This window comes from Salmo trutta, chromosome 28 (assembly GCF_901001165.1).
Source record: "Salmo trutta chromosome 28, fSalTru1.1, whole genome shotgun sequence".
NCBI classification, from domain to species: domain Eukaryota; kingdom Metazoa; phylum Chordata; class Actinopteri; order Salmoniformes; family Salmonidae; genus Salmo; species Salmo trutta.
The window spans coordinates 35,713,328-35,739,042 of NC_042984.1; the positions used below are offsets into that span (position 1 = coordinate 35,713,328).

A 25,715-nucleotide genomic window follows, 5' to 3' on the forward strand; every position below is an offset into this window, starting at 1 on the left:
TTTGCTCTACATTACTCTTCTTTTGTATCGTCATTAGCACAGTATAGATGATACCAATTCTTGCTCCAAGACGCTGCCAATTTGGAAAACCGAAAAAGACGATTGTGCTGATTTATTGGCGCGTTGAACCATGTTGCATGCCATTGTAAAAAGAAAATTCAGAGGCTGACATTTATTCTGATTAAAATTATTTATTTTATTATACATCTTTAAACGCTTACACCACACAATATTTTATTTGATCAACAAATAATGAATACTTCAATTCATTTTAACTCAATTTTGCAACTAACGAAGCATTATAAAAGTAACAGATTATGAATGGCTCATGAAAGCAGGGCTGTGATACTGCTTTCCACAAAAGTGGGCCTCCTGCGGTCCCCCAGTCTGCAGCTACCAGGGACGAGGTCAAACTACCAGGGACGAGGTCAGACTACCAGGGACGAGGTCAGACTACCAGGGACGAGGTCAGACTACCAGGGATGAGGTCAGACTACCAGGGAAGAGGTCAGACTACCAGGGACTAGGGCAAGGTAACAAGGATGAGGTCTGTCTATCTACCAGGGATGAGGTCAATAAACTATTTCCGTTTGTGTGTCCAATCAATATTCATAAAGGGATGATGAGTTCAGAGTCTTAGGGAGCCATGGTGGATTCTGCTGGCCACAACGCTGAGTTTGGAGGCTGATTTTCGGACCTCTGGTCGGACGATCTTTGCCTTCCTCTGCATCTGTGGCAGAAAACAACCCAATGAGACAGTATTTTGTTATGTGTGCGGTAGGAAATTCAGAATGCTATCAACCCATAGTATTACAATAACAATGATCAGGTATGGATGATATTTCTAATTGTGGACACTATTTTGCTACCAATTGAGGGTTAAACTAGAGTCAGGTAGGCCATCTCCGGCTATATGGTTGTGGTGGTCCATGTTGATTGAAGGGAAGGCCTCACCCTTGTCATTACCAGCGGGAGCAGCTCGTCCTTGGAGAGGGGCTTCAACTGGTCTTTTAGCAGGGACTCCTCTGGGTCGTTGTCATCCCTAAAATAGTAGTAGTCTTACATTACCACCATAAAGTTAAACTATAAGTTATATTTCTATGGTTAACACACTTCCAAGTATTGCTTTCACTTACTATTTCCTTATGGACGTGAGAAAAGCTGAAAATGTAGGTCCTACTCCTAAAATAGGCTCTTAAAATAGGACACTATGCCCTGGAATAGCACCCTAGTTTGTCCTCCGGCAAGGTTGTGAATACAGTTGGGTTGGTTAAAAAGTTTCTCTAAGCTGCAGCACAGGTAAAACAAAAAAAACATGAGCTGCAAAGTGGATATAACTGCATCGTCGGGGATATATTTCAGAAACAGAACCACATGTTTTTTATAGGTTATTGTTACAGGATTGCAAACAAACTTGCCGCTGTCTCATTGACTGTTCATTGGCATCCCTTCCCGGCATTAGATATAGCAGCTTCTATATTGAACACACACACACACACACACACACACACATACCCAGAAGTGGGAGGCTCAACTGTTTTGTTTTGCCTAGGCAGTGGTGGACTTTGCCCTAGGATGTGCCTGGCAACCATTCTAGGATTGTAATCTTTATCAAGGTCCTGGAGCGGAGACAGAGAACAACATAAAATGGTTCAAGGGCAACACTTCACTGAGGCTCTGTTCACTTCTAAAATCCATACTTCCACCCTCCCTCCACTGATGTAGCCTATCCCTGATCTGACACAATTTGATAGTAGTAGTAGTAGGTTTCCACTACATTACAATAGCTTTCATCGATCCAGTCCTATCGGATCCATTTTTACTCCAGAGAAGTAATGAAGGAGGGATGGATGCATTTTAAATAACCTTGTGATATTGAAATGACCTTGGAGCTGAGGAAAGACTGCAAAGTCAGCAGCTCGTTGGTCCTGCGCTCCACCAATCCCAGGTAAGTCATGATGGTGCTGTCCCGGATCCCGGTCGAGGAGCCTAACTTGTCTTCGATCACTGACCGGTCACAGTCTATGTTGTGGCACACACTGTCTATTCCTGGTGCATGGAAACACACAAGAAGAATTTAGGGTTCTCAATCTGGTTGTCTAAAGAAGCAGAAAGAAACTGTCACTCGGTGAGTCTCTTCACTGCAATGAGAGACAAGACCACCAGGAGGAGCACATTTTGTTACAGCCCAGCACTAACACACCTGATTCAACTAACACACCCTTGATTTAGTTGAATTTGAAGGAAATAGTAAATTAGTAGTAATAGTTGTATTAGTTATAGTAGTATAAGTACAAAAAGTCATAGTAAGTAGCTTATTAAGGCCTCCACAGGAAGGGAAGTCATAGTCGTAAGATGTTGTCACGACTTCTCCCGAAGTCGATGCCCCTCCTTGTTCGGGTGGTGCTCGGAGTTCGACGTCACCGGTCTTCTAGCCATCATTGATCAATTTTTCATTTTCCATTGGTTTTGTCTTGTCTTCCTACACACCTGGTTCCAATCCCATTCATTACATGTTGTGTATTTAACCCTCTGTTTACCCTCATGTCCTTGTCAGAGATTGTTTGTTATGTGCTCGTGTATTTTGTATTGGTGTGTGATGGGTTAATTTTACCCATGTTATTTTATTTATGTATGTTGGTTTTGGAGTTTGTTTTTATTTCTTTATTAAACTACTCCAGTTATACCAAGTTGGTTTCTCCTGCTCCTGACTTCCCTGCCACCTACACACATGACGATGACAGATGTAGATAATTCTGGGCTGAAACAAAACAAACCATTCTTTCCCATCCATACCTGTCTTGAGCTGGTTGAGGATCTTTCCCACTGAGGTGATGCGTTGCTGGTAGCCCCCCACCTGCTGCTCTGTGGCCTGCTGCTGCACACTGACCCCCAGAAGCACGGCCCTGCGCTCCTCATGCTGCCTGCGCTCCTCTCTGGAAAACACCTCCATCTCACAGCGGATCTGTGGCACACACACACCCACCAAAACACAACTGCCTGGTCTCATAGACTAGATGTAACATAGTAAATGTAAATCTGGGACACTCAAATTGGTATGATATTTTACGTTTGGTATGGTTACATAAGACAAGTAGTTACTTAAGGCAAAAACGAAACTAGGGTGGTTGGTCGGGGTGGATGGGTAAGCACATAACTGACAATCTCATCACGGACAATCTTAGCAACTTTTCAACTACTTAGCATGTTAGCTAACCCTTCCCCTAACCCTTTTAGCTAACCTTAACCCTTCAACCTAACCCTAAGCTTAACCCTTTAACCTAACTCCTAAACTTAACCCCTAGCCAGCTAGCTAACGTTACCCACCTAGCTAGAATTTGTAACATATCATACGTTTTGCAAATTTGTAAGATATTGTACGTTTTGCTAATTCGTAACATATTGTACAAATTGTAATTCATAACATATACAAAATGGGTGACGGACATTCACAAATTAATACATACCATACGAAACGTAGCATATACTAAAATGTCTCGGATGTACATACAGAATAATATGAAATGCTCTGAGATCAGGTTGAACACAAAAGTAGAAGAGGCACCTAATGGACACATGAATGCACAATAATACACACACGCACACACTCCTCCAATTAGTTGGCTACATTTAACAAAGTGTCCAAATAGAAAGGAAGGTGCCCTGTAGTTTACTGTGTGCATTTTTATTTTACCTTTATTTAACTAGGCAAGTCAGTTAAGAACAAATTCTTATTTTCAATGGCAGCCTAGGAACAGTGGGTTAACTGCCTTGTTCAGGGGCAGAATGACAGATTTGTACCTTGTCATCTCGGGGATTCAAACTTGCAACCTTTCGGTTACTAGTCCAACACTCTAACCACTAGGCTACGCTGCCGCATTAAAGCACAACATCCAAAGAAATTACTTATTTCAAAGGTAAACATGCATGTAGTTTCAATTTCATACAGACCTGGTTGATTTCGTCCTTCAAGGTCTCGGCTTCGTTGTTCTGTTCGTTAACAAAGTTTAGCAAAGCAAAGTTCTTGTCTTCAACTGTAGGATGCAGAAACACAAAATATATTTATCCCAGTTACAAATATAACAGAATAGATCTTAGATGGCCTCTTGTGTCAACACAGACCTTGTTTAACCCTCAAACTACCGACTGGGATATATATTTTTTTATCATACCCTAAAGGTGGTTCATTAAATTCTTCAAATTTGTCAATCAACTTGTTCATAATATCAAGTCATACATATCCCCAGAGGGTGGAGCGATCTTGACCGGATAAACAGATCACATGTACCTTATGTACTCGCCTATGGTTATAACTACTAGGTATAACCGTGTACAAAATCTAAATTAGTTATATGCTTAGTTGCAGTCAAAACAGCTCATAAAAGTGCCTTGCTCAAGGGCACGTCGGCAGATTTCCCACCTAGTTGGCTGCAGGGATTCGAACCAGAGAACTTTCGGTTACTAGCCCAACGCTCTTAACCGCTAGGCTACCTGCCGCGTATTGGTGTGTATTCTACGAACAATTTGATGATATGGAAAATGTTATAGAAATACCAGAATTCATACAATACACTCCTGGAAAATGTTATATAAATACCAGCATTCATATAATACCCTCCAATATTCTATATTTGCAACTTGTTATGGTATTTTGGTTGCTATAACATTTGGTTGGAAGTGAATTTGAGGGTTTGGCTTGCTTTTTGAAGCATTCTGCCATAGGCCCTACCACTCCCATTGTTACACAAGCAGCAATGCTACTGTTGGCTGTGGGGTAAGTAAATAAAGAAAACTAAGCCATCTCTCCGGATCATTCACTTTTTGTCAATAACATTAAGTATAGGCTATTTCAAATGTTGGTTTTTACCACAAAAATATGGCAACGTTAATATTTACTTCAAAATTATAAAAAACGAAATGATACTACAATCAAATGGTTGTAAATTTGCTTTTTATTACTAATGTGGATTATACTTTTGAAAAATGCTGCACATTATAGAAGGGAAAAATGTATATCTTAATTTGACAGATTATGCTAATTAACTATACTTTTACTGGTTATTTTTATTGTTTTACTTCAGATAACATTATTTACATGTCTAATGATGTTTTAAAATAATTAAGGTGATATTTTGCTACGATTGTTGCTTTTTCCAATAGTTTCTTCTTAAATGTTCTAGGTAATAATCCATGTATGTAAAATATGTTGGTACACAGCAAAAATTGGAGTGTTGAAATTTCAGGGTTAAACATTTCCGAGTTGATTTTCACTCCCAGAGTGTAATTTTAACACATTCTGATTTAAATGGTGTTCAGTGTTGGAGTTATTTGACAGAGTTGATCCGGTCAGTGTTAACCCAACTCCGCAGAGATGTAATTAAGCTCCGCCCATGCATTTCACTTCGTCGGTTGGAGACAGAGGAGACAAGTCGGCGCCATTTTCTCCCTCCCATGCAGTACTACACGGTAAGTGCAATTAACTCAAACTTACTGAAACAATTATAAATTGATGCTGAGAATTTCAGTATGAACAATGAAACATCTACAGAGAATATATGCCTAACAAAACCGTGTTTGTTGCCAGGTCTGAGCAGCAAATTTGTCCTGGTGATTAGCTAGCTAGAAGTGTATGGTAAGCTAGCTAACAGTTTGTTACTTAAACCGTCTCCAACTTTATCAATGATGATTTATTGAAAGGAAAAACAAAGCGTTATGTTTTTTTACTGTATAAAATCTTGTTTGAGGCAGGAGCTAACGTCTTTTCCCCCCCCTTCACCAGTTAATTGTACTGAAATTACTAAGTTAAAGCTAAAGTACAAAATTAGCAGAAAATCGGGCTGTGACTGATATTAAACGTTTATTAAACATTTAAGTGCTTCATTAAATACTGATGAGTCAATGCATAAGCAGCATTTTAATATCTCAGTCACAGCGCGATTTTCTGAAAATTAATACTTTTTCCAACAGTGCAGGTCACAGAATCTGATGGGTCACCAAAAATGGTGTAACACTGTCGACTTAGCTTTAATCTTTATCGTTCTTCCTTTAAATGTTTATTTACTTTGTCAAACTTCCTTGCATGTCTCAGTCAAAATGCTGGTCCAGGTGAAGTACAGCCAACAGCAGAAATATGTGAAGCTGGATGAGGATGAAGGACGGTTTGACTTTATGCAATTCCATGAAAACGGTTAGCATGGCTTTAAAAACTCGTTGTGCAAGCTCCTTAATGTTGTCGATTCTGATTTTCTTTACATGCCTTTATCAGACTCTTTTATACGGTAAATGGGGTTAAATTGCTAATCATTTTCAGTTCTGTAATGTGTGCTTCATAGAGTGTAAAGTATTAATATACACCAAAACAGTCACGAAAAAAAGCCAATCATCAATTTGGACTTAAGAGGGAATGGGTTATGTGAGGGAAAATGCTCTAGGTCTATTTAAGGGTTATACAGTGTGTATTCAACGTGAAGAGTTATTGGCTGTGAGGCAAGAAACAGTGCTGACTTCAAAGGCACATTCAGTTTGACCTTACTATCTTTTCCAGTCATCGAGAGATTTTGCCTGCCACCTGATGCAAAAGTTATATACAAGGATGCAACAGGGACAGAAGTTGATGCAGAAATATTCAGCGACCTCGTTGGACAAGGCAATGTGGTGCTGACACTATTCTCAGATCAGGGTGAGATATCAAGGCAGGTATAATAAATAACTTTACACCTTACATAATATAATTATTTGCATTTTTTCTATTCCTTTAGAATTCTCTGATTTCTCCTTGGCTTCTGAGACGTCTGACTCAAGCTTCAGCTCAAGTGCATCAACTATAATCCTAGATGATGTCCCTAGCAAGAGACAAAGAATTGAGGATACACATGATGCTGTGTCTGCTGAACAGGTTTCTTAATGCTTTCACATTTTTTCACTCTGAGTCTCTAGAAAAGCTATTTATCACCATGTTTTGTATTGTAATGTTTTTGTTTTGTATTAGTTGATTGAAGCTGTGCTAAGAGGCAAGTCTGGGGGTGAAGAAGTACTACAGGAGTACCAAACAACAGAAACCCTAACAGATGCTGCAAGAAGAAAAATGGTTAACATCCTGGTGGCTTACATGATTGACAATCATGGGTATGTTTGTTTCACATTGTTTTTATTTGTACCAGATAACTGCATGGCCATTGCATAAATGTACTAATTTAATATCTCCTCTCAGCCACCGCCCCACTAAAGCAATGAGAGAAGATTATGCGCGTGGGATAGTGATGTTGTTCCCTTCCCTCAAGGATCCATACTCCAAGAAGGGCTATGTAATAGGCATTATTATTGTTAACTCTTTCATGTCATGTTGTGACACAAAACTGTGGATGACATTGATATTTGAATTCCGTGAGATTTCTCATGAGCCTGGTATGACAACGCATTTATTTTCTTTTTTTCCATTTCAGGAACACTTCTATGATGCTGCAAGCAGCACAGGATACATTTCTGGCGTCTGAAAACAGTCCAGAGGAAGATTCGTAGAGGATCTGCACTGCTACCAAATAGCCCAATTGACTTTTCTCCAGGGGGCCCAAATTTCCAAAGGACTGTTAATGTTGAAAGGCAGCTTGATGGTGATGCTTGCCAAGAGGCCATGTCTTTGCTCAACCATACCACAGACAATTCCCTGATTTTTCCAGAAGATGAGAGAGACCTTTCAGCACCGTCAGAAGCTCGTTAATGACCCAGGCAGAAGTGTTGATATCCTCTCCAGCTTCCCAAGATTCCTGGATACAAAAGGATTGGTAAGTTTGGGATGAGATGTTTAGAATGGCTTGAAATTTGAAAGTATTTCCTGAAGTAGTAGTAGATGAATATCTTCTTTCTTAAAGGTGAACCAAGACTTCCCTCTCCTATTTGATGGTGCCACATCCTCCAGGCTTCTTCAGAAATGGGATTTGTTCTTCAAGCCAAATGTCATAAAAGAGGCTAAGCGGCTCACCTCAACACCAGAGTTGCGTCGCTTGGTGCAGTCAGCAGAAAGTCCCCCAGGAAGTGATCTTGATGAGCCAACAAGTGAGTTTTTATTTTATTTTAATAAATTTGCTATAATTGCAGTTAAATTATAACTGCAATAATATTTCATTTGTTTATTCTGTGTATCTCTGAACGTTGATCTGATTTTTGGGATAAATGTGACTAATAGATGGATGACTGTTTAAAACGTTCTCATAATGCCTCCCTGTTCTCATTCAAACTTTAAAAGTATTACATTTGAAGAGTTTTCAGTTAATTCTTGTGACTCTTTGTCCTCAGCCTACGACCAAGAAATGGCTTCCCTGTTGCTGTTACATCTCCTTCCACCACCTCCAGGGGGACTGAAGTCTCCAAAAATTAGTGCATGTGATGCAGTTGAGACTTGTTGTCTTTCATAAGGTAATTATATTATTAACGTGATTATAATAATTTGTCACGTCACCTTCTTAGCCACATATGTAAATGAGGGTTGTTAAAAAGTGGATGGAATTGTAATTAAGTCTTCATTCCCATCTTGCACTAGCCAATGAAAGCTGTTTGAATAATCACTTCTATAATGTAGTTTTCTCTGGCTGCACATTATTCTTGTCTAATTTTCAGTTTTCTGATCTCAACCCTAGTCATGCTGCAGTTTGGAGGAGCATCTCCGCAACCAGCAGGATCGGCAGCCGTACCTCCTCGCTGTTGGGCGTCAGAAGAGCAAGATTGAGAGCTTCTACATCCCAATGGATAAGCGTCTCATCCCATTTAAGGCAAACCGTTTAATTCATTGAAGTATTTCCATGTTTGTAATAACTATTCATTTGATATCATGCATGATCTTCTTGAGGGTGTGGTTCAGTATGAGATCAAATTGCTTTTTGGATATCTCACGCAACACTATGTCAGAACAGGACTTGCTTTCCAGGATTTATTGTTTTGATTATGGATTTTTAGAATGAAAAAATCTTCCTACAAATATTATTTTGGAGAGTTTTGGCAATGGCATTGGTTTGAATTCTATTCAGACATTGTCTTGTGAAAAACATCCCACTGTTTGACATTATTCCTGCAGGAAACAAAAACTGGAATTTGTTACTGTTGTTACTTCAAATAATGAACATAGTTTTTTCACCTTCTCTCACTCTAGGTATGACAATATATTTAAAGCATTTGATTGTTGACCACCACAAACTATTTAAGCACTTGTATCCACATAGAAACTTGATACCTAAGCATCATTTTATGATCCATTACCCATCTTCTATAAGGAAAATTGGCCCCTTATTATATACGTGGTGTATGAGGTTTGAGGCCAAACACAAGCTGTTTAAAGATTGTTTTAAAAATTTCAAAAACATAACCAAATTGCTAAAAAGCATCAGATGGCCATTGCTTATCACTGGGAAACCTTCAACCTCAAACAAAATGAGTATGGGCCAATTAAATCTTTTCTCTTCAGAGATGAGAATGTCGTCAACAATGAAATGCTTGAAACGATCTTGTCAAAAGATGTTTTCTCAACTAGTTGGGTTAAAGTTGATGGTGTAGAATATAAAGCTGGACTAGTTATTTGCAGTGCAATGGAAGAAGACATGCCAGTCTTTTGTCAAATAAGTGATGTACTTTTGGTTGAAGATCTTTTTTTTTTTTTTTGACAAACAAGCTATTTACAGAGAATTTTGATGACCATCATCATGCATTCAGAGTATTACGAAGTGTGGAAAGATGTCTACTAAAAATGTCTGAGCTTAAATTTCATAAACCGTTTGATATTCAAAGCTCATACAATGTTTCAGATGAAAGTATGTACATTATACCTTCATTCAATGTTTTAATTCAACTGACTGCAAGGGAGAAGGCACAAATAAATGTTTTTGACAATGATTGTTTATTGTGATTCATTATTATTATTATTATTATTATTATTATAAGTATATATTTAATTAAATAATATTGAATAAATTAACAATTCATTTTAACATTTTTTCAGTGTAGATAATTGACACTTTAGGGAGTGAAATTAACACTACCCAAATAGTTAATAAAAATTAACTCGGAGCAGTGTTACTTTAACTCTGTTTTGCGAGTTAAAGAAGGAACTCTGGCAGAGTGTTAAATGTTTAACTATTTTGAAAGTGTTAATTTAACTCTGGAGAGTGTGGACCTATATAAACCCTCAAAAAGTGTTGAAATCAACTCTGTGGGAGTTAATTCAACACTGGACTTTTTGCTGTGTAGTTTGAGAGTTAAGGAGCATACTCTTGAGGGCCTAAGATATGAGGACGGCATATTTCCTTATCATATTTCCATAATAAAGTAGTAAATGCGATTATTTTGAAGTTAAGAGGTAACCCTTTGCTGAGGAGACATGGCTTTGTGACTCACTCTGAATGAAGGTCCCCACCAGCTTGTGCAGGTCCTCCTCCCCTGTGACACAGTGGATCTTGTGGAAGGTCTCCTGCAAGGAATCGAGAGTCCCAAAAGTCCCTCCCTGAGTGTCCAGTCCCAGTTTCCTGCGCTGCCTCTCCTCAACTAAAGACAGAAGTTAGAGGTCAGAATCAGACAGATATAAGTCAGACTTACATAAAGCAGTACACCATCAACTCAGCGCCCCAAATCAGAACTACTCAACTATTGCTTATTCGGCGTTGCATTCGGCTATTAAATAAAATAATCGGTCTGCTGAAAAGCCATGGCGCTGTGTATTTGATTTAGTAATTTGTAATTTTGTAATTGTTGTCATTGTGTGAATTAAAGCATACAGGTATAATGCTCTGTCACTTGTCATAAGCATGTATAAGCCTTTATAATGTCTTATAACAAGGCTTATAATAAGTATCTCATCTATGACCCTGTCTGCGGCTCAGGTCCTCGCCCTCCTCCTGGCTGCTGGACTCGTTGCCCTTGATGCTCATGAAGGTCTTTAGGCGGTGGTCGTGGGAGATGACCCGCTGCAGCTCGCTCACCTCCGTGCCATACTGGGTCAGGTCCTTCACCTTTTTCTCCTTCAGCAGCATCCGTTTGCACCGAGCCTCCACTCTGAAGGGTCATATTCATGAGGGCACACCATCGTAAAAAAAAAGTTCAGGTAGTCTCCCTGTTTTAGTCTGTTTTCTATAATGCAAACCAAATAACCTTTTTCTACTCAAAAACATATCAACACAAAAAAGCTGTATATATTACCTGGCCTCAAAAGCAGCAGTGGACTGAGCCATCATGTCTCGGATGTCCTTGCGAATCTCCTGCAGCTCCTGAATGACAAACAGGAACATTGCTCAGTGAGTTGGGTGAATCCCAATTCATTACCCATTCTAGTAATTTGATTTCTATGGTGCTGTGAGCCCTACCCTCTCCATCCTGCAGTAGAGGTGGAGGAACTGCTTCCTCTCCACGTGCAAGATCTTCAGCTCCTCTCTCAGCTGCCCGTTCTTGGCCAAAAGCTTGTTGAAGCGAACACGACCCTGGTGCAAAAATATGGGTGGCATGTCAACACCATGACAATTCCATAATGAGTTGGCAAGAGCGCAGAAACAGACTGACACTCAGGCTACTGCTAACCCTGTCCAGTTTGTTCTCCAGGATGAGGCTGTTCTTCTGTGTCTGGTTTGCCTCCGACTTCTGACTGTGGCATGTGGTGCTCCCTCTCCTCTGGCCAGCCAGCTTACTCTCCCAAGTCAAAATCTACCACAGAAGAAGCAGATAAAAGCAGATAAGCGAATAAATCTGGTTACCTAAGGAATATCACTAGGTATTTGAGCAAGAATTGTCAATTGGAGCTGATTAAAATAAAATGAATTAGAAAAAGATATAGGCCTGTATAAAGGACTTCATGCTGTTTGCTTAGCGCTTCTACCTGATTCAGCTTATACCAAGACTCAAATTTAGGAACTGCGCTATTGAAAAAAAGGCCTTATTCAACAGAGCTAGGGGCGACACTGCAGGCTGAGGAATGAGTTTCACAGGTCCTCATCTGCTCCAAACTCACTCCACAGCAATCCCAGCGGTTGAGCTGAGTGCAGCTGCAGATCCGGGTCACAGCACCATTGTAAAGGATGTCACGCTTCTTGCTTAGTGAGTACTGCTTCTCCTCTGATTCAGCTCTCAAACTCACAACCTCCCAAACACGTGACCGCCCTCCTAAAAAGTTCCAACCTATCGCGCTATTGAAAAAAGCCTTCAACAGGGCAAGGGGAGACACTTCAGGCTGATGAATGAGTTTCCCAGATTCCCATCTGCTACACCTGCAGGTTTGGGGGTAAAGTCAGTTTCTAGCATGGGTAGGATTAGGTTAAACTATCATGAATTCCTGATTATCTGGGCAATTCACATCTATGATGTTTGTAACAAAGCAATCGTCAATACAAACACCTCCTGTCTGAGATAAGCCATTTTCCCTTGTTCAGAGTCGAGCTGCTCCACCACCCTGTCGCGGTACACCAGCATGCTGCTCAGATTTTGCGTGGCGTCTGCGTCATCCCGGCATCGAAATTGACTCTCTGAGACACACAGGCTACGGAGAAGTTCCTCGCGTTCACCATGGAGCCTTTGGATCTCCCTCCTGATTGGGTAACAGACATGCATCGTTTCAGTGTCAAAGGAAGAAGCCATGTGCTTGTGTCATACTGGACTTAGTGCTCTTACTAGAGACATATTGTTTTTAGCCTTGATATGGAGGAACACTGTACTACACTTAATCATACTGTTTTAAAAACCTTTTGTTAGCAATTAGGCCAGTTCAATTGACAGTGGCTGGGCTGGGCACATTTCTCCAACTAAACTCCTTTTTAATACATTTTGCATTTACATTTTAGTCATTTAGCAGACGCTCTTATCCAGAGTGACTTACAGTTAGTGTGTTCATCTTAAGAAAGCTAGGTGAGAAAAACAATATCCCACGTATAAATACAGTAATGAACACACACATAAGGATAAAATAGTATTATTTTGAGCAAATAATGTTTTTTCAGACAACTGCAAACTTCAAGGAGTAGGCCATTCAAGGAGCTGGTCTTATGGCGCTCTCTGATGTCCCCCTCTAGCAATAGAGAACAAAACAAAAGTGACCAGAGGTGGCAGAACGGAGTTCACATGTCCCACAATAAGTTGTCATGGGCGTACACTATAGTTTCAATGTCCAGGTAAACATAGCAAAAGACAACTTTAGAGGTACACTGAATCTTAATAAGTAATCTTCAATGTTTTCAGTCTTTAAGACGAAAATATCCTCACAGCTGTCTGCGAATGAGATCCTTTGATTCTACGCTGTACGCCTGCCTGTCTCCTTCCATGATGCGAAACTGTCTCTGGAGTTTGCTCAACTCTGTCTCAGCTGCAACACACAACTTTGAAAACTGGTAAGTGTAGCCTAATGTTTTATGGGATAAAAATGGGTAGGATATCAGATAAAAGGACATGTCTTAGTCATGCAACAGATGCTATTGAGTGCTTGTAGGGAGGTGAACTGTGAAAACGCATACCTAAGAGATCAATATCGATCTCACTGCTGTCAGAGTTGACACTACAAGCTGATCTTCTGCGACGCATGGTGGTGATTGTTCTGGAGGAGAGAAATTCAGATTACATCATGTGATATGATAAAGGGGACCACGTCTATGTTCCCTCAGCACTATGTTCCATGGGCCCTATGTTCCCTCAGCCCTTTGTTCCCTGGGCTCTATGTTCCCTCAGTTCCCTGGGCCCTATGTTCCCTCAACCCTTTGTTCCCTGGGCCCTATGGCTGGGGGAACATAGGGCTGAGGGAACATAGGGGTGAGGGAACATTGAGGTGAGGAAACATTGGTGTGAGGAAACATTGGGGTGAGGGAACATAGGTTGAGGGAACATAGGTTGAGGGAACATTGGGCCCAGGGAACATAGAGCTGAGGGAACATAGGGCCATAAGGCTGAAGGAACAGGGTGGACCCCTGCTAAAGTTAGCTATGCCTAACATCACTAATTGATATATGCTTACCTGATATGCATTTAGTTACAAAATGTATATATACATATTTAGCTAGATCAGAAGAAATATGAAGGAACAGCCTTTGGCCAATGACCACTAATATAAGGCATATTGTCCAACGGCCATAATTACAATCAACGTTATTTGCAAACTGCCTCATTTGGCTGGCTGGCTGCAGCGAACACTGGTTAACTTACATTAACGTTGGCTAACAAAAATGTGTGACTTTCTTACTGTTATCAGGATCTTGAAGCTTCCTTTTTGACAACCTGTACTTGGTCCTAGCCTTGTAGTTTGTAGATATTTGAGAAAATAATATGCAACACATTTGCCTATGACTGGCTAGCTGGCTTTCTCTCCAATGTCAATGACCGATTGTAACGGTTGACGACGCTTGGCTACTTGATAAGTGAGCACGCGACACACGTAGCAAAATATCTATTGACAAAATATGTAGCTAGTTGGCTAGTTACAATGTTGCAATACTGATAAGTTACGTTCAATTTCTAGATTTGTATCGTTCGTTTTAGGTGGTTTAGATGTGAGTTTGTAAATAATGTATGCAGCCATGATATTGACAAACAAACAATGGGTCATAGACCAATGACAGTATGTGTACACAGTGTACAAAACACGAAGAACACCTTCCAAATATTGAGTTGCACCTTCTTTTGCCCTCAGACCAGCCTCAAGTCATTGGGAGCATGGCATCTACAAGGTGTCGAAAGTGTTCCACAGTGATATTGGCCCATGTTGACTCCAATGATTCCCACAGTTGACAGGATCGAGTTGGGTGGATGTCCTTTGGTTGGTGGAGCATTCTTGATACACACGGGAAACTGTTAAAGCGTGAAAAACCCAGCAGCGTTGCAGTTCTTGACACAACCCGTTGCGCCTGGCACGTACTACCATACCCCGTCCAAAGGCACTTAAAGATTTCGTCTTGCCCATTCATCACCATCTGAATGGCACACATACAACCTATGTCTCAAGGCTTAAAAATCCTTCTTTAACCTGTATTCTCCACTTCATCCACATTGAATGAAGTGGATTTAACAAGTGACATCAGGGATCATAGCTTTGACCTAGGGATCATAGGTCAGTCTGTCGTGGAAAGAGCCCGTGTTCTTAATGTTTTGTACACTCAGTGTATATGAAGGATCTTGAAGCAAGGATATTTTATAGAAGGCACTGTGAGACCCACTTATTTGTTTTGCAATTTCAGTGACTGCCACTGGGTGTCAGAGTTGTTCAACCTCTACGCTTGTCTGTCAAGCACCTTTGGCACCTTTGATGTTTGTCTGTGTAGGCCAAAACAGACATTAGGCCTGGCCTATGGATAGTTATGCTACAGCTGTATTGTATTAGACAACCTCTGTAATGTGTGTGTGTGTGTGTGTGTGTGTGTGTGTGTGTGTGTGTGTGTGTGTGTGTGTGTGTGTGTGTGTGTGTGTGTGTGTGTGTGTGTGTGTGTGTGTGTGTGTGTGTGTGTGTGTGTGTGTGTGTGTGTGTGTGTGTGTGTGTGTGTGTGTGTGTGCGTGCGTGCGTGCGTGCGTGCGTGCGTGCGTGCGTGCGTGCGTGCGTGCGTGCGTGCGTGCGTGCGTGCGCTGGTGGAAAAAGTACCCAATTGTCATACTTGAGTAAAAGTAAAGATACCTTAATAGAAAATGACTCAAGTAAAAGTGAGTCACCCAGTAAAATACTAAATCATACTTAAGTATCAAAAGTAAAAGTATAAATCATTTCACATTCTTTATAAAAAGCAAGCCATGATATATATATATATATTTTTTTTTTTAATTTACATTTGTCCAGGGGCATGCTCCAACACTCAGGCATAATTTATAAATTAAGCATGTGTTTAGTGAGTCTGCCAGATCAGGGGCAGAAGGGATGTTCTCTTGATAAGTGTATGAATTAGGCTATTTTCTTGCCCTGCTAAGCATTCAAAATGTAACGAGTACTTTTGGGTGTTAGGGAAAATGGAGTAAAAAGTACATAATTTTCTTTAGGAATGTAGTGAAGTAAAAGTTGTCAAAAATATAAATACTAAAGTAAAGTACAGACACCCAAAAATAGTACTTAAGTAGTACTTTCAACTATGTTTACTAAAGTACTTTACACCACTGTGTGTGTGTGTGTGTGTGTGTGTGTGTGTGTGTGAGTGTGTGTGTGTGTGTGTGTGTGTGTGTGTGTGTGTGTGTGTGCGTGCACGCTCCAGCACACCCCAACTGACAACCAGTGAATTGATGTGCAAAGAGAGTGACAGTACATGTTCCCCCAATGTCAGAGCCTACATGGCTAACAATGTATGATGCTTGATATACATTTATTAGATATAGATTTATGGTCAATGACCCACTAAACGTTAATGAAGCTAGGCTACTTGAGCAGTGAGCACGCAACACCAGCCTGGTCTCATAGACTAGACATAACATAGTAAATGTAAATCTGGGACACTCAAATTAGTATGATATGTTACATTTGGTATGGTTACATATGACAGAAGGTTACTTAAGGCAAAAACGAAAGATGGATGGGCGTATAACACGAATGTCTAGCAACCCAAAGGTTGCGTGTTTGAATCTCATCATGGACAACCTTAGCATTTTAGCTAATTAGCAACTTTGCAACTACTTACTACTTTTGTAGCTACTTTGCACCTACTTAGCATGTTAGCTAACCCGTCCCCTACCTCTTCTTCTTTAAGGTTTTATGGCAGACTACACCTATTGTTAAGGGGTGTTGATAAAAAAACTATTCCATTGCGGGAAGACTTGCTCATCCACGCTCATAATGCCCTTTTTTCTCAGATTTCCTCTCTGTTTGCACTGTGCCGTTGACAACCAGTGCAATAAACGCTACAAAGTCCATCTACTTGACATGCAACATGTCAGGATCCCTCTGTTGACAAGGAACATTATCAGGTGTCTCTACACCTACTATCATTATTTCTTCAAGTTCACTCCTTTCTTCTACTCTTCTCACTGCCTCCGCATAGGAGACATGCTGGACAGTCCATATTCTTATCACCTCTGTCTCCTTCACCCTTCAGAAATTTGGGTGCATGTCGTCGTCCCCCCCCCCCCCCCCCCCCCCGTGTAGATACACTTGACACATGACCAAATATCATAAAACCCAAATACACGTGAGAAGGGAGAGACTCTTCATAAAAAAAACAATAGAATGGATGGAGTGGGCTTCACTCCATCCACCATGCTGGTCAGTCTGTGCGCACCAACCACTTCATCCAATTCTTTATATACAGTGGGGGGAAAAAGAATTTGATCCCCTGCTGATTTTGTACATTTGCCCACTTACAAAGAAATGATCAGTCTATAATTTTAATAGTAGGTTTATTTGAACAGTGAGAGACAGAAAAACAACAAAAAATTCCAGAAAAACGCATGTCAAAAATGTTATAAAATGATTTGCATTTTAATGAGGGAAATAAGTATTTGACCCCTCTGCAAAACATGACTTAGTACTTGGTGGCAAAACCCTTGTTGGCAATCACAGAGGTCAGATGTTTCTTGTAGTTGGCCACCAGGTTTGTGCACATCTCAGGAGGGATTTTGTCCCACTCCTCTTTGCAGATCTTCTCCAAGTCATTAAGGTTTCGAGGCTGACGTTTGGCAACTCGAACCTTCAGCTCCCTCTACAGATTTTCTATGGGATTAAGGTCTGGAGACTGGCTAGGCCACTCCAGGATCTTAATGTGCTTCTTCTTGAGCCACTCCTTTGTTGCCTTGGCCGTGTGTTTTGGGTCATTGTCATGCTGGAATACCCATCCACGACCCATTTTCAATGCCCTGGCTGAGGGAAGGAGGTTCTCACCCAAGATTTGACGTACATGGCCCCGTCCATCGTCACATTGATGTGGTGAAGTTGTCCTGTGAAGTTGTCCATCTGACCACAACACTTTCACCAGTTGTCCTCTGAGTCATTCAGATGTTCATTGGCAAACTTCAGACGGGCATGTATATGTATGCTTAAGCAAGGGGACCTTGCGGGCGCTGCAGGATTTCAGTCCTTCACGGCGTAGTGTGTTACCAATTGTTTTCTTGGTGACTATGGTCCCAGCTGCCTTGAGATCATTGACAAGATCCTCCCGTGTAGTTCTGGGCTGATTCCTCACCGTTCTCATGATCATTGCAACTCCACGAGGTGAGATCTCGTATGGAGCCCCAGGCCGAGAGAGATTGACAGTTCTTTTGTGTTTCTTCCATTTGCGAATAATCGCACCAACTGTTGTCACCTTCTCACCAAGCTGCTTGGCGATGGTCTTGTAGCCCATTCCAGCCTTGTGTAGGTCTACAATCTTGTCCCTGACATCCTTGGAGAGCTCTTTGGTCTTGGCCATGGTGGAGAGTTTGGAATCTGATTGATTGCTTCTGTGGACAGGTGTCTTTTTTACAGGTAACAAGCTGCGGTTAGGAGCGCTCCCTTTAAGAGTGTGCTCCTAATCTCAGCTCGTTACCTGTATAAAAGACGCCTGGGAGCCAGAAATCTTTCTGATTGAGAGGGGGTCAAATACTTATTTCCCTCATTAAAATGCAAATGAATTTCTAACATTTCTAACATGCGTTTTTCTGGATATTTTTGTTGTTATTCTGTCTCTCACTGTTCAAATAAACCTACCATTAAAATTATAGACTGATCCTTTCTTTGTCAGTGGGCAAACGTACAAAATCAGCAGGGGATCAAATACTTTTTTCCCCCACTGTATATAATTTGCTTTTACTTCTGGCGCCACCCCAGAGATACCGTTGATAGGCGCCCTGCTTCGAAGATCCACACACCACACAATACATTACAATCTGATATCTTGAGGTGCAGAGCACGCTCCTTCTTTTTCATAGATACACAAAAAAAATTTGATTAGCACACTTCTTGTTGCTCTCATACGCCAATTTTTATAGACTTCAATCAGATCTCCCAGATAACATTGATCCAAAACCCTTACTCCAACCAAAAAATTATCATAACTAGGCTTTCATTTACTAGATTCCACTACCACTTTACTTCTCTTATTTCCTTTTGCAATTCCTCTCACGCGCATCTCCACTCGGCATGCCATCTGATTCAAACATAATATCCGCTTCCGCCGAGTTGCTGAGCTGTTAGCGGTCACCAACCCTTCCCCTAACCCTTTAATTTAACTCCTTACCCTAACCTTAACCCCTAGCTAGTGTTAGCCACCTAGCTAACGTTACTAGGTGGCTAACGCTAACTTCTCTACCCAATGTCAATCTAGTACTGAAAGAAAAATTAATTGGGAGTGTTGAGATTACAAAACCTGTGGTTTTTATTGGGGATTCCAACCTTGCTCGCATTCCTAGTTTCACTGACACTAGCATACAGATAGTTTCCCTGGAGCAACTTTCAGACATATTTCAGGAGTGATAGGCAAGCTGGAGCCACAGCTGAACACACAGGTTATTCTATCAGTGGTTCTTGTTAATGGTCTGAATCAGGAGTACACTACTGCAGTCAAACAGTTACAACAGCTACTGAATAGAGCAGCTAAAGTTTCTCATGCACACTCATACACTTTTCGGATGAGCGTCCATGGGAATTGCAGGAGGAACTGAACCAACTGAACATATCCAGACATTTTTACGGAACTGAGCTCAGATTCCACACAGCGCATTACGATTCAGTGCATTGGAGACCAGATGCAGCTGTGAAGATTTTGAACTACTGGCTAGACCAATTAAACTATTAAGAGGGGAAGACAGTACTAGTGTCACTCCCCAACACACCAATCTCCTTAACCTAGCAGTTACTTTTAGGCTTACAGCGGCAGAACAGTAACTTCTGGAGAAAGGCCTCATGTTTATCCCTACACCCGCTAAGATCGCATGGAGCTCAGGAGGGATCTTCATACTTAGCACAGGAAATTAATACTTGATCATTTTAACTATAATAGTGATGATCAAAGATCACCATTTATTAGTCCATCCCACTGGGAACCCAATCTGCAGTCAGTGTCTCATACAATGCAGACCTTATGACTGAGGGCTAAATAAAAGGTAGGTAATCAAGGTGATGATGAAGTCAAATCAAATCAAAGTTTATTTGTCACGTGCACTGAATACAACAGGTGTAGACCATACAGTGAAACGCTTACTTACAGGCTCTAGCCAATAGTGCAAAAAAGGTATTAGGTGAACAATTGGTAGGTAAAGAAATAAAACAGTAAAAAGACAGGCTATATACAGTAGCGAGGCTATAAAAGTAGTGAGGCTACATACAGACACAGGTTAGTCAGGCTGATTGAGGTAGTATGTACATTTAGATATGGTTAAAGTGACTATGCATATATGATGAACAGAGAGTAGCAGTAGCGTAAAAGAGGGGTTGGCGGGTGGTGGGTGGGACACAATGCAGATAGCCCGGTTAGCCACTGTGCGGGAGCACTGGTTGGTCGGCCCAATTGAGGTAGTATGTATATGAATGTATAGTTAAAGTGACTATGCATATATGATAAACAGAGAGTAGCAGCAGCATAAAAAGAGGGGTTGGGGGGGACACAATGCAAATAGTCCGGGTAGCCATTTGATTACCTGTTCAGGAGTCTTATGGCTTGGGGGTAAAAACTTTTGAGAAGCCTTTTTGTCCTAGACTTGGCACTCCGGTACCACTTGCCATGCGGTAATAGAGAGAAAAGTCTATGACTGGGGTGGCTGGGGTCTTTGACAATTTTTAGGGTCTTCCTCTGACACCGCCTGGTGTAGAGGTCATGGATGGCAGGCACCTTAGCCACGGTGATGTACTGGGCCGTACGCACTACCCTCTGTAGTGCCTTGCGGTCAGAGGCCGAGCAGTTGTCGTACCAGGCAGTGATGCAACCAGTCAGGATGCTCTCGATGTTGCAGCTGTAGAACCTTTTGAGGATCTCAGGACCCGTGCCAAATCTTTTTCGTTTCCTGAGGGGAAATAAGGCTTTGTCGTGCCCTCTTCACGACTGTCTTGGTGTGTTTGGACCATTCTAGTTTGTTGTTGATGTGGACACCAAGGAACTTGAAGCTCTCAACCTGCTCCACTACAGCCCCGTCGATGAGAATGGGGGCGTGGTCGGTCCTCCTTTTCCTGTAGTCCACAATAATCTCTTTAGTCTTGGTTACGTTGAGGGACAGGTTGTTATTCTGGCACCACCCGGCCAAGTCTCGACTTCCTCCCTATAGACTGTCTCGTCGTTGATCAGGCCTACCACTGTTGTGTTGTCTGCAAACTTGATGGTGTTGGAGTCGTGCCTGGCCATGCAGTCGTGGGTGAACAGGGAGTACAGGAGGGGACTGAGCACGCACCCCTGGGGAGCTCCAGTGTTGAGGATCAGCGTGGCAGATGTGTTGCTACCTACCCTCACCACCTGGGGGTGGCCCGTCATGAAGTCCAGTTGCAGAGGGAGGTGTTTAGTCCCAGGATCCTTAGCGATGAGCTTTGAGGGTAATATGGTGTTGAACGCTGAGCTGTAGTCAATGAATAGCATTCGCATATGTGTTCCTTTTGTCCAGGTGGGAAAGGGCAATGTGGAGTGCAATAGAGATTGCATCATCTGTGGATCTGTTTGGGCGGTATGCAAATTGGAGTGGGTCTAGGGTTTCTGGGATAATGGTGTGATGTGAGCCATTAACAACCTTTCAAAGCACTTCATGGCTACAAACATGAGTGCTACGGGTCTGTAGTCATTTAGGCAGGTTGCCTTTGCGTTCTTGGGCACAGGGACTATGGTGGTCTGCTTGAAACATGTTGGTATAACAGACTAATCAGAGACATGTTGAAAATCAAATCAAAGTTTATTGGTCACGTGCGCCGACTACAACAGGTGTAGACCTTACAGTGAAATGCTTACTTACAGGCTCTAACCAATAGTGCAAAAAAGGTAATTAAAGAAATAAAAACAGTAAAAAGACAGTGAAAAATAACAGTAGCGAGGCTATATACAGTAGTGAGGCTATAAAAGTAGCAAGGCTACATACAGACACTGGTTAGTCAGGCTGATTGAGGTAGTATGTACATATGGTTAAAGTGACTACGCATATATGATGGACAGAGAGTAGCAGTAGTGTAAAAGAGGGGTTGGTGGGTGGCAGAACACAATGCAGATAGCCCGGTTAGCCAATGTGCGGGAGCACTGGTTGGTCGGGCCAATTGAGGTAGTATGTACATGAATGTATAGTTAAAGTGACTATGCATATATGATAAACAATGGTGTGCGTAACGAAGATTGATAGGGCCGGTGGTTAGTAGACCGGTGACGTTGGGCGCCTGAGAGGGGTAGCAGGAGTAGGCGTGACAGCCGAAACCACTCATCCACCGCAGGGGCCTTGATCTGGCTCAGGGTCCTCGGGGCCAGGATGCACTGGAAAGGAGTCAGCCCGGTGGAGGAGTGACGAAGTGAGTTGTGGGCGTACTCTGCCTAGGAAAGGAACCGGGCCCACTCCCCCTGCCGGTCCTTCTAAGGAATCTTCCAGCTCCTGGTTAGTCCTCTCCACCTGCCCGTTGGACTGAGGACGGTACCTGGAAGTGAGGCTGGCTGTGGCCCTCAGCTGCTCCATGAAGGCTTTCCATACACACAATGTGAATTGGGGGCCACGGTTGGAGACGATGTCCTCTGGAAGGCCATCGTGTCAGAAGACCTGCTGGAACAGTGCCTTAGCGACCTGGAGAGCGCTAGGGAGACCAGAGAGGGATAAAACAGCAGGATTTAGAGAATCTGTCCACAACAACCATAATAGCTCTGAAACCATCAGACGGAGGGAGATTAGTAACGAAGTCTATGGATAGATGGGACCAAGGTTGCTGAGGCACGGGAAGGGGAAAGACTTTCCCTGGTGGAGTGTGCCAGGGAGATTTTGTTTGGGCACATACAGAACATGAATTGACGTTGCGGGCGACGTCCTGTACCAAGTTGGGCCACCAGTACTTCACGGAGATGGATTGATTGCTGGGGGTGATACCTGGGTGTCCAGAGGCAAGGGATGTGTGTGCCCAGGTCAACAGCCGATCCCTCACCGTGGGGATGTAGATGTGCTTAGGAGGGCAGGTAGCAGGCGCTGGTTCCCTCTCCAGAGCCTGGCGGATGTCCACATCTACGTCCCAAAACACGGGGCCAACAATACGGGAGGGTGGAATGATGGGCTGGAGGGCGCTCTCAGGACTCTCAACCGACGTGGAACCACAAGGGAAGGGAAAGCAGGTCTTCAGGCATCCTGGTGCCCAGACAATGATTTTCATCCTCAACCAGACTACTCTTTCTTACTGGGGCAGGATGGTGCATTACCTCGGTGAGCAAATCAATGAAACATAATGTAATGTGATTTACATCATCCTCTAGATAAATCAGCTCCCAGGGTACAGCAGCCAAATAATTTTGAAATACTCCTGATTAAGTGTTAACATTTCTCTTGACCACAATCTTGGAGGTTTCTTTGGAACCTTGGTGTTCATGGTTATGGTCACAATATTATGGTCTGTCCAGCCCACTGGCATTGATCTGGCTTTTAAGCATTGCAATGGTATATTACAGAAGATCAGATCAATACACGTGTCTGAACAGTGACCTAACTTACTTGATGATCTAGTAGCATCATTAACCATTTGTTTCAAACCACAGCTCTCTGCATATCTCATTAATTTAGTTATATTTTAATTATGATGCTTCCAATTTATATTGAAATCACCCAAGATAAATACATCCGTTACTGTAGCCTTGTCAAACCCAGTGCATAAGTCATCTAGATAGGACACCTTAGAGCTTGGTGGCCTACACACATCCTACCAATATGGGTGCCTGGTGAGGCAGATGTACTTGAGCCCATAGTGCCTCTATTTGACATACATTAAGGTCGACCCTCCTCTTAAAAGGTATATGATTCTGAATGTACAGTGTTACAACCCACCATTCCTATCTCTTCTAAGTAGACTATATCCATGAAAGTTAATTTGCCCATCCTTTAGAGATTCATCCAAATGCGTTTCAGTCAAAGCTAAAATATGAATATTATTTATGTTGACCAAGTTAAAAACCTAATGTATTTTGTGAGGAAGGCTACATACATTAACCTGAGCAATATGCAACCCTTTCCTTGGCAAGTGAAGATCAATAGCGCATGTATTGGTTATAGTTGAAGTTGTCATTATACACTACAACACACAAACTCAGATTTGAACATTGGCTTAAAATAGCCAGGGAGTTACTCTAGAGTCCCGATATAGTTGCCCATTGATGTAAATACTCACACCTACCCTGGGAGACGGATGATCACGGGGCCGTCCCTCTGCCCTAGTGGACCTCGGTTTGGGATGCACCAGACACCGCTGGAGTTGGTGCCCTCCTGGCCGCAATAGGGACACAGCCCCAGCTGTCTCTGGTGATGCCGCTCTGCCGCGAAGACGTGTGTGACCCCTAACTCCATGGGTTCAGGCTCTGCCTCAGGATGGCCAAATGAGGAGGGCAAGGGGTGAGGAAGGTGCCGGCACTCCTGAAGGAGGTTGTCCAGATGGATGGCCATCGCGAAAGGTTGTCATCCAGGCACGCCAACTCCATCTTGACCTCCTTCGCAGTCCTCTATGGAATAGGGTTCAGAGCGCCGGTTCGTTCCATCCGATGGAGGCTGCCATGGTCCGGAAGGTGAGGTACTCCTCAGCTGTCTGTGCACCCTGCCGGAGTTGGAATAGTCACTCACCTCCCTCTGCTGGATGGTTGAAGACCGCCGGGAACAGAGCCATGAACCTCTCGTGGGAACTCTTCCTCTCCCCTAGACGGCTGTAGCCCACTCCACCGCCCGCCCGGTCAGTAGGGAAGTGACCGTGGCAACCTTGGACCTCTCGGTGGTGGGGCTCCTGTCTGATGGGTGAAATAGAGGGAGCACTGGAGTAGGAAGCCAAGGCATTTGGATGGAGTCCTATCCTACTTGTCCAGGAGGGACAGTCGGGCATCACCTCCCTGAGCAGACTGCTGGGTAGGCTGGGGGGCTGGCTCACCGGGACGACTCGAGGTACAAGGCCCTCCGCTAGTTTTAGGTGAATCCTCTCGGGTGGTGTCGAGGCAGTGGAGGACGCAGAGGACCTCATCCATAGCCGCACCCCGTTGAGCCAACTGTTGACGGAGTAGCTGTCCCTGTTCACCGACTGTCTGGGAGATGTCTTTATCTTCTGCTGCTTCCAAAATTTGTGAGGCAGTATTCTGTCACGTATGCGCCGGGAGCCCAGGAAGCAGGTGAGTTTAATAATGAAGACTGCAGATAAACAAAACATGAGAAGCATACAGACCATGAATGAAAACAAACCAATATTGCCTGAGGCTACTGAGGGCTAAATAAAGGGAAGGAAATCAAGGTGATGATGAAGTCCAGGTGTGCCTAATTAAAAAAAATAAAAAACATTCACCATTATTTAACCAGGTAGGCTAGTTGAGAACAAGTTCTCATTTACAACTGTGACCTGGCCAATATAAAGCAAAGCAGTTCGACACATATAACAATACAGAGTTACACATGGAGTAAAACAAACATACAGTCAGTAATACAGTAGAAAAATAAGTCTATATACAATGTGAACAAATGAGGTGAGATAAGGGAGGTAAAGGCAATAAATAGGCCATGGTGGTGAAGTAAATACAATATAGCAATTAAAACACTGGAATGGTAGATTTGACAGTAGATGAGTGTGCAAAGTAGAAACACTGGGGTGCAAAGGAGCAAAATAAATAAATAAATACAGTAGGGGAAGAGGTAGTTGTTTGGGCTCT

General features: G+C 42.5%; 2 protein-coding genes across 8 annotated transcripts; one reads left to right on the forward strand and one right to left on the reverse strand.

The window, feature by feature from the left end:
- Positions 1–175: 175 nt before the first annotated feature.
- On the reverse strand, positions 176–25,024 carry LOC115166111 (coiled-coil domain-containing protein 114-like). The gene is made up of 14 exons (XM_029719807.1): positions 24,212–25,024; positions 13,473–13,552; positions 12,364–12,553; positions 11,554–11,676; positions 11,343–11,456; positions 11,179–11,246; positions 10,847–11,034; positions 10,381–10,527; positions 3,952–4,034; positions 2,797–2,965; positions 1,886–2,049; positions 1,516–1,619; positions 955–1,042; positions 176–730 (listed from the first exon to the last, which is right to left on the reverse strand). The coding sequence occupies exons 3-14, from the start codon at positions 12,436–12,438 to the stop codon at positions 629–631; spliced, it is 1,425 nt and encodes a 474-aa protein (XP_029575667.1). The 5' UTR covers positions 12,439–12,553; positions 13,473–13,552; positions 24,212–25,024; the 3' UTR covers positions 176–628.
- Positions 5,218–9,879, forward strand: LOC115166114 (uncharacterized). Of its 7 annotated transcripts, XM_029719816.1 has the most exons (11): positions 5,218–5,466; positions 5,585–5,632; positions 6,089–6,187; positions 6,545–6,679; positions 6,759–6,895; positions 6,989–7,125; positions 7,211–7,304; positions 7,443–7,781; positions 7,869–8,052; positions 8,293–8,412; positions 8,634–9,879. In XM_029719816.1, the coding sequence occupies exons 3-8, from the start codon at positions 6,094–6,096 to the stop codon at positions 7,491–7,493; spliced, it is 648 nt and encodes a 215-aa protein (XP_029575676.1). In that variant the 5' UTR covers positions 5,218–5,466; positions 5,585–5,632; positions 6,089–6,093; the 3' UTR covers positions 7,494–7,781; positions 7,869–8,052; positions 8,293–8,412; positions 8,634–9,879. The 7 variants fall into 7 exon arrangements, 5 of the variants coding, with proteins under 5 accessions (XP_029575676.1, XP_029575675.1, XP_029575674.1 ...); XM_029719815.1 differs by having other exon boundaries at positions 5,218–5,632; XM_029719814.1 differs by lacking the exon at positions 5,585–5,632.
- Positions 25,025–25,715: the final 691 nt, after the last annotated feature.

Coding starts and splice junctions, on each gene's coding strand:
- LOC115166111 (XM_029719807.1), bottom strand. CDS start 12,438: ATGCTGGTGTACCGCGACAGGGTGGTGGAGCAGCTCGACTCTGAACAA. Junction 11,457..11,553: donor TGGAGAACAAACTGGACAGG/GTTAGCAGTAGC, acceptor TTTTTGCACCAG/GGTCGTGTTCGCTTCAACAA. Junction 11,035..11,178: donor ACTGCTGCTTTTGAGGCCAG/GTAATATATACA, acceptor ATGACCCTTCAG/AGTGGAGGCTCGGTGCAAAC.
- LOC115166114 (XM_029719813.1), top strand. CDS start 5,986: ATGGGTCACCAAAAATGGTGTAACACTGTCGACTTAGCTTTAATCTTT. Junction 6,680..6,758: donor GACACTATTCTCAGATCAGG/GTGAGATATCAA, acceptor CTATTCCTTTAG/AATTCTCTGATTTCTCCTTG. Junction 7,126..7,210: donor TACATGATTGACAATCATGG/GTATGTTTGTTT, acceptor ATCTCCTCTCAG/CCACCGCCCCACTAAAGCAA.